Source organism: Alligator sinensis, unplaced genomic scaffold (assembly GCF_000455745.1).
Source record: "Alligator sinensis unplaced genomic scaffold, ASM45574v1 scaffold50_1, whole genome shotgun sequence".
In the NCBI taxonomy this organism is placed as follows: domain Eukaryota; kingdom Metazoa; phylum Chordata; order Crocodylia; family Alligatoridae; genus Alligator; species Alligator sinensis.
In genome coordinates, this window is record NW_005842059.1 from 862,324 (window position 1) to 875,713 (window position 13,390).

General features: G+C 44.9%; 1 protein-coding gene across 2 annotated transcripts in view; it reads left to right on the top strand.

The window, feature by feature from the left end:
* Window positions 1-13,057, top strand: part of SYT16 (synaptotagmin 16) — a 166,597-nt gene extending 153,540 nt beyond the window's left edge. For both annotated transcript variants that reach the window (XM_025203494.1, XM_025203493.1), the window contains exon 8: window positions 2,228-13,057. In XM_025203494.1, coding sequence (XP_025059279.1) covers window positions 2,228-2,541 — 314 coding nt within the window. In that variant the 3' untranslated portion in view covers window positions 2,542-13,057. The remainder of the gene's footprint in view (window positions 1-2,227) is intronic.
* The last annotated feature ends 333 nt before the right edge of the window (window positions 13,058-13,390 follow it).

The window sequence follows — 13,390 nt, forward strand, 5'->3', positions numbered from 1 at the left end:
TTTGCTGAACTTTATGGATAATTTATCTGTTGTTCAACCCAAGGCCCAGCATATTGGGTCCAGAGACAGCAAGGAAGCTAGTTCATGAGAGCGGGCAAATTCAGAGCTCACGCCTTCTCTCTGTTTTCCCCGAGAAATACCTGACTATCTGAAGCGGGGATGGAAAGAAAAGCTGAAAAAATGAACTTCACATGATAGATGTTGGCGGAGCTGTTTACTGCCTTACTGAAAAGCACTCTGAGCCCAGGGACGAGGGGAATAGGGGCCAAGATAAGGTCTCCTGTCCGGGAGCCTCTGTCTCCTCTGTGCCCACACCACCAATTTATCCTTTCAGTTTGCCTCATGCTAAATGAAAGAACGTATATTTCCCTAGATACCCCGGGGTATCTGCTGGGTGAATATGTTGATGTTTTGTGAAAAATGTGACGTTGGAATTTTATGAAACATTAGCAAAGATGTTTCCTGATTTATTTTTTCCCCTCTCCGCCTCTAAGGCTGTCTCATTCCCCCCGCTCTCCAAAATCAACTCTTTTGAAATCCAAAATAACTTTTTTGGAGGAAAAAGAACCCATGATTTCTGCCCCCGCCTCAACTAGACTTGATCTACAAGAAGCCTCAGTAGGCCTTTCTCCAGAGGCCAGGCTTTCTGGTTACCCCATGACAAATTTCTATCAGGGAAGTTGGTTAAAATATTAAAATCCCGACAAGTACTAGAAGGAATCCTCTGCTTGGCGTCAATCTTCATTTGAGCAAGAAAAGGACTACATTTGTATTTTTGTTTAAATTCAGCCCCAGAGAGTCGCAGAGAGAGTGGGCCGGAGGTGGGGATGATGTCCATGTCTCTGTAAAGCATGTGGACCCCCAAACCTACCTCGAGCACCTGGGCCCTTCACCTTCCTTTATTTAAGTGGTTCTTTCCTTCCTAACCACAATCAGCAAACTAGTTATGATAGCATAAAGACTGAAATCGCTCTCCTTTTCTGCCTAACGAGCAGGACTTTGTTGGCAAGATTCACTTCATCTCAAATGTTATGTTGGCAGACAAATTGGCATCGCGAGCTGGTGACTGGGTTGAACTTTTCCCCCGCCATAACTGGATAGCTGTACAGCTGTGCAGGCTCACAATTTGCTCCTCAATTGTCAGCTTCCTGACGGCTTTTTTCAGAGGAACAGTTTGAGGAGTGGAGAGCCCGGCTTTTGAGAGACACAAGTGTTTTCACACCTGAAGTGTAATTTCACACCTTGTGTTTCTCAGCAGATAAGTGCGTAAAATAGCACATCAAACCGGAATAGAAAAGACTAGACGTGCTGGAGAAAGGAGACGGTGGGTTGTAATTTTATTTCCTATCTGCAGTGCACTCTGAGATGACATAAAATTACAAGAGCGTGGTCTTCGATTGTAAAGAGGTGAGAGCTGGGTCTGCCTGACAAAGTGACCCAAATGCCATCATCAGCTGTCAGCTTGGGCTGAGCAGGACTTGGGCAATGGTGAGATGGGACCAGAAAGCTTTGACTCTCCAGGGTGTGTATTAGTGGCACTTCCAGAAGCAGCGTAGTTTTATGTAGAAGCCTGTAGACTACAAAATTGGACCAGTGAACGGAAATGGCCTTGATTCTGCTGCATGCAGGGGGAAAAGCAAAAAAAAAAAGGGGGGATTTTATTGCAAACTTGCAATATTGCAATGAAGTGTTTGCTTATGGCCAGCTCATACTGTCATCTTTGCCCTCTCCCACAAGTCAATTCTCCCACAACCACATTTCCAGACCCTGTAGATCACTGTTGGCTTGGGGGAAGAGTGTCATGATCTAAGATAGCAGGTAGCAGGTTTCCCCCCTTTTAAAGGGGAGTCGTGTGAAGCAAGTGGAACCAGGGGAGATGCTGATGAAGCAGCTCCAATGCAGAGTTATGGTGCTAGGAAGTGGAGGGGGGATTCGGAGGCCTCTGCTGGTATGAATTCTCCACAGAGATGCCTAAAAATACATACTCATACCTACTCATCAAAGCTTTGGGGGGCAGGCCTGTGGCTAGGTCATGAAAGCAAAGGTAAACTCAGCTTGATTTCCGCACTTCCTACCGAATGATGAAGAACTTCCAAGAGGACCTGCTCAGGTCCCTTTCTTCGTGTCTGTTCCACTCCCATGGAAAAGTGTCACTCAACTTCGACTCTTTTTCCCCACACTGTTCCTTCTCCAGAGCTAAGCCCTTTTCCTCTTTGTTTTGCCCTAGATACCTATGGGAAGCTCTGCCTTCTCAACTCCATGGGCCAGGAGATGTCTCGGTGCAAGACCTCCATCCGTCGTGGACAGCCAAACCCCGTCTACAAGGAGACGTTCGTCTTCCAGGTCGCCCTTTTTCAGCTTTCTGATGTCACGCTGATGATTTCCATATACAACAGACGCAGCATGAAGCGCAAGGAGATGATTGGCTGGATTTCTATGGGTCAGAACAGCAGTGGAGAAGAAGAGCAAAACCATTGGCAGGAAATGAAGGAGACAAAGGGGCAGCAGGTCTGTAGGTGGCACACCCTACTGGAGTCCTAGCGGTCCCTGGTGCGACTCTGAGCTCCCAGGACTGTGCGCTGGTCTTCTCACCCCCACCCAGGCAGTGTCACCCAGCTGAAAGCAGTCATCCCATTGCAAATGTCAAAAACCATCCGGTCATATTTCACCTAGTTTTTTAACAGTCACGGTGAATGTAGGTGGCTGCAGCCTGGTCAGCAGATTTATCCATTGCCTTTTAAGGGGTTTCATATATATTTTCTCACCCAAGTAAATAGCCAACAGGGAAGAAGTTAGGGGGGGAAAAAACAACCAACTCTTTCTACCCTCTTGCTATCCCTGTCTTAGTCCTAGAAATAAACATTTGATACCACGTGTGACTGAATAATGTATTTTCAGGTAGCATGGGAAAGCACTAGAGAGTTCTCTGTCGACTTCTAAGTGCCTAGAGATTGCCGTTACTCAGCTGGGTTAGCATGGGTACTGTTGACTAGACTAAGTGCTATTTGAAGTAAGCATGTCTCCCTTCTTGTGCAATTTTTATTGTGTATCGCTGAGTGTTTGCATGTGTGTTGATTTAAGATAGCGTTGTACAATGCATGCATAGAGGCTTCCTGGTTTCCCCAGCTTGTGGCTTCTATCATTGTGAATAACAAAATTAAGGAGACCAGAACAAGCATGCCCACCATGGTGCCTCGGTCACTATTTCTTTAAATGGGAGGCTCACTTGGAAAGGTGACTCTGGAAATGCAGCCCAGGGAAGCTTCATGGGTCTTGTTTCTCAAGGGCTCCAGCAAATATGCTTCAGGTGCAAAACGCTTTTTCTAGCTGTTGGCCCTGTAAAATCTTCTGGTGGATTTGCGAGTCATGCCGAATTCCTTTCCTACTTTGGCATCACTAGAAGTAAAGGAGTCTGCAAGCCACCCTGTGATATCACTTACACAGGAGCCCACCCCTTTCCAGCAATGTTGTTGATAATGCACAGGAAGGACTAGAACCAGCTGACTGTGTTAGGGCAGTGCTACACTGTAAGGTTTTGGTAGTGGGGTAGAAAAAAATGACATCACCTAACCCATGCCCTCAAAGTTGCCCCCTCCCATCCCAATCAGGCTGCAGCTCTGCTAACAGAAGAAGCCTTCTGTTGCTTGGAGAGATGGCGTTGCTAATCCCTTCATCCGTATCCTGAGTCTCCAGGACAGAGCCCTACTGCCATAGCTCTCTTGGCAAAGCTGTAGTGGTAATAGCCCCACAACGCAGACCAGATCTCTGCAGGGATAATAGGAACGAAAGGCATTATATTGCCCAGTGGTGACTGAATGCACACACAGAGCAGATCGCCTGGTTCAAGGGGCCCATTTATGTGCCTGCATTTCAAAGCAGCACTTACATGTTCATTATCACCTTTTTCATCCCGTTTCCAAAGTGAATTCAGGCCCAGTGAGACAATAGTTCAGGAAAGAAACCTCATTTTGCTCCTGGGCAGTTGGCAATTTAGCACTTCTGGCTGTTGCAGAGCAATGTGAGTAGCGATGCAGTTTATAGCCCTATCCAGTGATTATACTGGCTCTCCCAGATCAAGAGAAATGCTGTCTTTAGTAGCGGTTTCAGCTGATGCCTATGGCCACATCTCTAGCCTGAAGTTTTCAGCTGGAGCAGATTGGTATTGCACTGCTCCTGTCATCTTGAGTGAGGCACAAAAAGTACTTCACTGCGAGGGCCTCTCAGGTTGGATTCATCCACGTGCTTTGGTTTGCTTTTCCCATGTAGTGAGCAGCTGGGCCAAAGTCCAGTCTCAGTGGTACCACTGCAGTGCCAGGAAGAAGCACACACATCTCATCTGTACTCCACTTCTAGCACAGGCCTCAACCCTGAGCCGCATCCGATCAGCCCATCCTGGGAAGCAGTGACAGCAACAAGGAGGGGTGGCTGGTGGGTCAGTCCAGTAGATAGGACCACCCCAGCCACACAGCCTTTCTTCTAGCTTTCTTCTTAAAGCAATGGCTCTATTGCATCTTGCTTAGTGGAAATATGCTCTGCTGTTTCATTAAAATGGCAGAAGGGCTATTGGGCACCTCTAGAGCAGCACAAATGGAAAAGCTGCAAGAGTTTGAAAACAAAAGTGCTATGAAAAATATTTGGTGCAGCACAAGAAAACCGAGCATGGAAAAGAAGACATGATCAAAAGCTTGTGGACCTCCACAAGAGAGAAGGCGTGCGAGGCAGGCCTTGGAAGCTGAGGTGGAGGGTATCGGACCTAGAAATAGAACAAGGCAATGATGGGAAAATAATGTAAAAAATGATCCAGAAGGGATAGGCACAGATGCAACAAGGTGGAAGGAGAGTGTGCAAGATAGGAGGAAGGGGCAGTTAAGGCAGTAACAGACCTCGAGGCCTCTGAGACCAGAGAGAGCAGCACAAAGTTGCCATGGCAGGATGTGGCCCATATAATCCAGCAAACAAATTCATCTTTGGCTGCAGTGTTAGCGCTGCTCAATCACAGGCTGAAAATAAAATGGAGCTCAGTTGAGCAGTTAAGTGGTAAATCTAGCAATCTAGGGCTTGTTACCCCTACAGTGTGCTTCACATCAGGACAAAAGCACCGTGATCTGTCCTGCTCGACCGGTGTCGTCATTATTGCAGTTATGCGTTGTAATCTTTGCATCACTCCTTTTTCTGAGCCGCACCAACTGTATATGTGAGTGCACGAGGTGGTTTTGTTACGTGGGCTGTGCATACACAATAAACTTACAGGAGTTCATTTAATAACCCATTGTTCATATCAGATGCCACATGCAACTAATATAAAGCTAAAATAATTACATATTGTTCAGAAGTTGCAGAAACTAGCTGGAGGTACCCCAGATGTATAATAACATATGTTTTTACACTTCATCCTTGTTCAATCTTGGTACAGATCCTTTTCAAGAGGAATTAAGTTAAGCGGTTTTGGACTTCCACAGTGTTTCACATCAAGATCTATTTTGAAGATTATAGACAGGGAAATCATTTTAAAATACATTTACACTGTCGCAAGTAGTTGGTCACAGTACAGCGGGAATAAGTAATTAAATCAATTCAGACCATATTAATTCTTAATGCTTTGCGTGGATATTTGGCATTAAAAGGCATTGGTGGTTGTATCAATTGTTACAGCAGTGATTTGTCCTGGTTCTTACCAAGGAAAATTGCTCAGGGAGGTGGAATTATTGAAACCTGTTAATCAATGCACGGAGTCCAGAGCAACATGTTCTTGTTGTGCATCGAGTTCCTGATGAAGTATGGAGGGACTGAGTAATGTTGAGACAAGCTTACCTTTCTGAGTGCTTATACTTATAGGTTTATGTTCATTTTTCTCTTGCTGCAATTAATGATGCACCTCTCTAATATATTTTTTTTCTTTTCACTCCTGATGATAGGGGATTTTTTTTGGCAGCTACATTTTGCCACTTGCCTGCATATTCCTCAACCTATATGTCTCTTTGCATAGATATCTTGGATCTGGTTACATCAATAAATTGTGCCCATAATCCCCTTCTGCATTCTGTAGAGGTGACTGCAGTGTCAGTCGTTTTTCTGAGCTCACTTTTCTCTGCCAATGACACTGGAGAAGGTAAAAAGAAATTAGTCTTCAGAGACGCTTCCGTTCCTTGACGGGCCTCATAGTATTCTGCTGTCCATCAAATACTCAACTCTATGATCGCGGCGACCTCAACGCATATATTTGGCTGGACCTGATAATCTTCCGAGGTCTGGACCCAAGATCATCGGGTGTGGGCTGGACCTGATGATCTTCCGAGGTCCCTTCCTGCCTTACAATCTACTATCTATGAATTTCCATGTTCTGCTAACTCTGGAGGATCCTGCTGTCCGAGAGAGGAGAAAGAAATACTGAACACTAATCCCACAGCCCTTAAGGTCAGGAGAAGAGGCTTGGATAGAGTAGTTGAAGATGCAGTGCGTGCAACTAATGGCAAACAGAGCTTGAGCTGCCATGCCATGAGATCTCAGAGATTTTCAACTTCCCATTTATGCTCATGTTTTTGGATAATTATTCTCCCTTTGCCACCCTTGACCAGGATTTCCTTTCATCTCCTTTGGATTTTTCCTTCCCTTTATAACATTTATTAAGTTCTTGTTAGGGAAGTTGCTACTGGTACTGATTTACCCAAACGTGTTGTGGACAGCTGTTCTGTAACCATCGCCGTGTGCCTGCCAGCGCGCCTCTGACAACTGCTGTCTGTTCCTTTCGGGGGGGACCGGAGACCATCTCTCCTGGTAGTCTGTCTGGTGGTTTTTTACATGCATCAACAAGCAAGATCATCTCACCAAATGTTATTTTCTTCTCTCGCAATACTGAATTCATCTGAGAGTCCAACAGAGGACTCGACTCTGTTGATGTATCGGGCTATGGAGCTGCCTGTTTACAAAGGCTTTATCTGAACTGTTTTCTGCCAATGAAAAGAAAAAAATCTAAACCAATGTCCTGATTACATTGAGTGACTTTTGCCCTCACATTGGCCTTCCATAGGGGTGGGGTTCTCTTTTGTTTCTATAGACAGCTGAATGCTACATGCTTCCCCCATGGGCGATTGGGGTTTGGTTTATAGAGTCATGGGTGCGCATACAATACTCCAATGTGTTTTTGTCTGCTGCAGAGCCATGCAGCAGCTGGGCACTTTATGCGATGGGCCGATGCTCTGGCATGAATGTCTTTGGACAGTCTTGAACTGCAACCGCTCTGCACTGCCAGCTGCTCACGGTTGTTTCCCAGCACACAGTCTCAGGTGTCCTCCTGAGGAGCGAGGGGTTATCCACCAGTGGCAGCTTTCCTTGTCCTTCAGATGAAGCCGGCAATGACCTTGAAGACCGCCTGCATGTTGAGCTTTCTTTTCAGCCCGATGTGTATCATCATCTTTAATCCATCTGATTACTTCACTTCAGTACCTTTTTTTTTTTGGTGATCAACCATCTCCTGTCCACCAATATGCAGATATATAGTACGAAGACTGAGGCAGGGGAGGGGAAGCATTGCCCTCCAATTTCTTTTGCCCTGGTACCAGGGCCTGGAAGAGAGATGTTCCAGGGTAGGGGGTCCCCACCTTCTATTTTGAACCAGGAAATTATCTGAGCCGGGAGGGGTGTCCCCCAAGCTTGGGGCCTGGCACCCCCACTTCCACCCATTCCTCGACCCTGCCTGATATTACCTTTTCCTTGTCTCCTGGTTGGTGCCTTTCAAGATTGTCCTCCTAATTTATAAGGCTCTGTCTGACTTAGGTTTTGTCAGCGCTGAAGTGAAGTTGTTGCCAGGATGGTTCAGGAGTTCATACGAGAGGCAAGACTGCTTGTGGGTGATATCTTTTATTGGACCAACTGTATTAGGTTTTGTCTACCTGCAGGCATTGAACCCCTAGAACTGTGTTGGCTAGAACTGTGATTTTTCTTAAACCAAAATACTTGTCCTAGTACAGCCTGTGTGAGGATACAGTTATAAAAAGCCCTAAGCTGTCACAGCTTTTGGTAGGTAATAGTTCTCATAGTCTCAAGCACCTTTAATGGTCATTATATATCCTAAAAGGGCAAGAGACCCTAAAGGAAATACAATTTACCATGCAAAAGCACCTTTATCCCCCTGAAATGCACTGAGGATGATGCTTGCAGCCCATCCGAGGGACATGCAGGCAGGGACCAAATCAGGCGTCCACAGACTGCTTCAGTTTTGAAGCAGCCAAGTTTTCTCTGTTCTGTGTATAGTACTGGAGGCAAATATTTGTCCAAGCCTCAGGCAGCTTCTCAATGCCTGAGAGATGCAACTCTCCTTTGGAGCGACGCATCCTGTAAACCAAAAACATCCTCCGAGTCTTAGAGCTGAGCTGGAAAAGAAGTACAAACTACTTCCAAATAACCCTAGTTATTCGCGGTTACTCGGAGTCTTTAGCAGGTGTAATCAGCTGTTAGATAAGACACTGCGATGAAAATAAACAGTGAGGAAAGGCTCTGAAGGAGATGTATACGTATTTTGAGTGACTTTTTTATTAAAAAGAGAGAGGCGCTTCACAGGAACACAAGGCCGTCTGCATAGAACAAATTACAAGCACAGAATCCAAAGGAGATCATGTGGATAAGATTATCAGTAGCAGCTACAAATGGCAAAGGATATCAATCCTCATACTTTCAACTACAAGGTGCTTCTCAGACAGGATCAGGAAGATCACCCCACCCCATCCCCGTGGATGTAGCAAAAAATTGCACTGTTGAACAGGGGTTGCACCTTGGCTAGATATCGGACAGTAGGGCAGATAGGACAAAGGACCAGATATTCATCTCTTCTGGCATGACCACCTCCCTCTTCCTAGTCCAAAATCATTCACAGAAAAGATAGAGGAGCCCCTAAACATACTCTTCTTGTGTTACCGCCACCCAGATGCCCTTTCATACAGGATCTGTGCTCAAAGCATCATCCAGCCTGGAGTGACAAGTGATGCTTGACACAGATAAATCCCACCCCCAAAATCAGATCTTACTAAAACTATCCACTTGTCTTCAAGTTTTTTCTTTAAAGGTCCATGAGGTCAGGTCTCAGGATCACGCCCTGCATTGCATGTCTGGAATGACACAGGATCATGCCCTGCGTTGCATGTCCAGAATGACACAGGATCATGCCTTGCGTTGCATGTCTGGAATGACACAGCGCCCTCCCTAGATGCATCCCTGCCCACAGGATGGTGGGAGCCCAGTTTTCAAACATGGTTGCCTGAGTGAGGCTACCTGTTGCCCTACATTGGTGCCCCAGCTGGCACTTAGGTGTCTACGATGAGTACTGGGTGCCTATGCAGTAGAAAACCCTAAGGAGGAATGGATCGTTCTGATTTCTGTGGTCATGAAATCTGGGCCTATCAGTTGCCTTTGCAAGGCAGCCAGCGATGGGTAGCAAGGCTGTGGCTTTGGGTAATTAGTAGGATCCTGCAATGGAAAGATATTTTAATGATCGCCCACCCTGGATCCAGTGAATGACATAGTAGCTGAACTGTGAATGGGCAGAAACCTTCGAAGATCTGAGTTAGTGCCAGAGAGCTAGCTGCCATTTGGGACTCACAGTGATCAATTCCAGCTTGCCCATATTCCTCTTTGGGAAGCTTGAAGACAAAGCCTTGGGTCTTTTTTTAAAAATGCACAGATTTTTGAAGATTTTGGGGACCTGAGAAGTGAGTTGGAGCTACCAGCAAAACCTCAGATACTGGGTCATTCTGTCTCACCAGACTACCTCCACTGGTAGTAAGTACATGTCAGACAGAAAGGCTACCCAAAAAGAACCCCTGACAACACCCTACCCTGCATGGTCTGTGCTGAAATTATGGTGTACACAGGGAAGCGTTTCTAAGTAAGGAAGAACATAAAGCCATCTACTGAAAATACTAGGTCCTGTGTTTTGCATGGCTCTTTTTAAAGTCAGACCAGCTTTGTTCCCTGCTGAAACCAGGCCTGTAGCTGTTGAATAAGAAGAGTGCACATGTGGAAAGCCTGGAGGGCCTGTGAAGCCATATAAGAAGCATGTGCCCTAAATCACCAGTAGCTGCAATAAGATGTTAGCTGAAATATATCTGATGATGCATGGCAAGGTCAGGCACAAGGTCATAACTTCATTTGGGTGTCACCAGGGACGACCTCAGGTGCAAGCACCTGGGAGTATCCATAGTTTTTCACCAGTCGTGCATGAGTATCTTCATCAATAGCTAATGGTTTGGAGCAGTAACTGGAATGCATTGCTCTTTGAGGCTCCACATAGTCAGACCAATGTGTCCTCTAAGACACCACTTTAGGGTGTGGACACACAGAACATTTATCCCAGGATAATTTACCTTGAATTTTATTCTGAAGTAGAATGACATCAAGGTGCTAGCAGTCATGAAACAGCCCTCTGGAGGTAGTTGCATGGGAGAGGTGCTATGACAGGGCGTCTAGGAGGTATAGGAGCCAGTCCTAGCCTGTTTGCAAATAACTATCCTGGGACAAAACAGCTTGGAGCTCCAGAGCCTCTAAATGTACAGGGCCAAGTTATTTCAGCTGTTTCCAGGGGCAGCTTTACCCTGGAATTGAGTGGCTTACTTGGTAGGAAAGCTGGACATCAGGTGCCCAACTTGGCTTTTCCTGTGGAGTGAAATCAGGTCACTCCAGAGCAAATGTGTCCTTTGTCTGCACCCAAATTCATTAGCATCCAAGTTGTCCACTGCCTGCATTGACTCAGTGTTTCAAGTATTGGACAATCCCTGGAGAAAAGCAAAGCCCAGCCATGGAAGGGAACTTTCATGTCCTCAGATGAACACATGGAAGAACTTTGCACGCAGCATGGAGCGAAGATAGTACAACATCCTTTAAGTAATCCAAACCCATTCTTCCTGCAGATTCAGCTGCCACCTTGTCCATTCCTTCCTGTGCCCCAGCCAACAAAATAAGTCCCAAACTCAAATGAAGATGTGCCAACAGCCAGATACTTTTTCCTTTGTTTTTATCATAAAATTCCAGTACTCACAATTAAGAGAGGGAAAACCTCCTTCCTGCCACCAGCCAGATACCAGCCCAAGCTGTCACTAGGCTTTTCCAGCCCCTGTTCCAATGAGTCCTTAGGTCTCGCCCTTTCCATCCTCACTTCACCCATCTGCACTTGTTAGGAACTACAGAGATCTGCTCCAAGTCAGGTCTGTACGTGATAACAATATTTTCTGTGCATGGTGCTCAGGATAAAACCTGTTGCCTAATCTCTTGCTGTCACTATGTGGCGTCTCAAGCACAAACTTCGCAGTTGGGCACACACCACATACTTCCCATAACCCTCTGCTGTTGCTGTCAGGTCTTTTGTCTTACTGGGTCAAGCTGTCTGTTGGTGCTGTTGCATTAACTTCAGTGTCACTACCCCAGCGGAGAACTTGACCTGTTCTTCATCATAAAGAGTAGAATAAGCAAGCTTGTTCACTTTAGCATTTTAAATATTTGATTGCATTTATACCTTATAAATGTTTTACAGTCAAGTGCCCTAGGGCACATGCATGAAGCACATTTAAATGTATATCTGCCTGGTTGGTTTGAATATATTGTACATAACAAGCTATTTCTAGTGCATATTGGACTCTTTCTACATTGGATCCATATAATGTTCCTGGCATAGGTTTTTACTGTCTTATTGTTGCATTGACAGCTGGACCCTGGAGATGCACTGCCTTTATATATATGCTCCAATCTTTCTCCTGTACAGTACATAGCTCATTCCAAGTCTTTCAGCAACACATGCTAGGTACAGCGCTCCATCTCCACCAGGTGTGTGTGTGAATATGAATAGATAGGGCTGGGTAATAGGTCTGCTTGATGGTGATCTGGGTCACTTGGCCTTTAGGTCTACTTGATGGTGATCTGGGTCACTCCAAGAGAAACTGGGATTGTTTGAACTTTTCCCTTACTTTACTTTCATATAAATAAAGTGGATCACAAAGCAGGTAGCAGTCCAAGGGGCATTCCAAATAATTTGGAGCACAAGAGTCAGGGAACAAGTAATATCGCTTTTGGTGCTTCTGGCTTATCAAGCACATGCCTTAGCTATGAATTGGCTTCTTAAGGAAGTAACGATAGGAAGAGATGAACACAAAGCCAAATTCAAACTTTGTTGCGAGTAAAAGTGCATCTAGCAGAACATTAATTTATCCCTTTGCTCTGTGCTCAGAGGAGCTCAGTTGCTAAAAAGAAAAAAGACAAAAAGACAAATCATTATTACTCTGGGTAGAATATTGAACTCAGATTCCCTTTTTTCATTTTTGTAACATTCAAGATTGCATAGACAATTGTCCTTTCAGCCTAGTTAAAAAATAACTGGTACGGGCTGGGAAGGCAACTGGAATGACATGGACATCCATCTACGTGCTTTGAAAGAGGGGTCTAAAGTGCAAAACTGTGGGGAAAATGTGACTAATGAGAAGGTTTCTGAACATCTGTTTATAGGGAAGAATGAGTGATACAGACTTACATGTTGCTTTTCAAGTTTTTGAAGAAGAAACATTTTTATTCTCCTTGTGCATGTTCCTACAATATATTGCCTCTTGCTAATTCTATGCTATGTTAGGAATATCTATATATTGATGGGATCGCACTGGAAAAAGTGTTACCCCCATCTCCTGCAAAATGTCTTTACTGAACCCCCATGTATCTACATCAGCATTCAAAGCTGAGAAATAGTCTGATTTTACTACAGTGACTAATGTTGCTACTGGTTTTTATCAATAAAGTCTAAGCAGATAGCTCATGTAGTCACGCAAAAGTGTATTGCTTATTTTTTCATGTTGTGACAATTAATCAATATTCCTAGTGAAGTGATGATTTTTTAATGCTTATGGTTTATTCAGAATAGAGACTCAATGCTTCAAATCCATGAGACAGACTGAGATGCATGGGACCTACTGAACCCCATCCTCTTCCAGTTCATCCAGTTTATAATTTAAATCTAAAAACAACATTAAGAAAGAAACAGGTCTGTATCCATGCAAACTGATACCAGTATACTGGCATACCCATGGATTTGCTAATGTATCAACTATTAGTACCATATCTGTGTACGTTATGTGCAGCAATGCCTCTATACACATTCTGTACATGTTCTGTAAAATGTATACTAATATAGCAATTAAAACAAGGAAGCAAGCTAAGACAGTCAATGTTTCTGGTCACCGCTGGTAACTGAGGCAATGTGCAGACATTCAGCTTCTCTTGGGACAGTTGCTGCTCTCTCTGGAGAAACCATGAGCGTACAGGTGTTCAGGATTTTTCTCCCAGAGCAAAAATGGCTGCTCTAGGAGAAAAATAACCTGGGAACAACTAGGGCAAAATCCCTCCCAGGAGAGCTTGTCCTGGG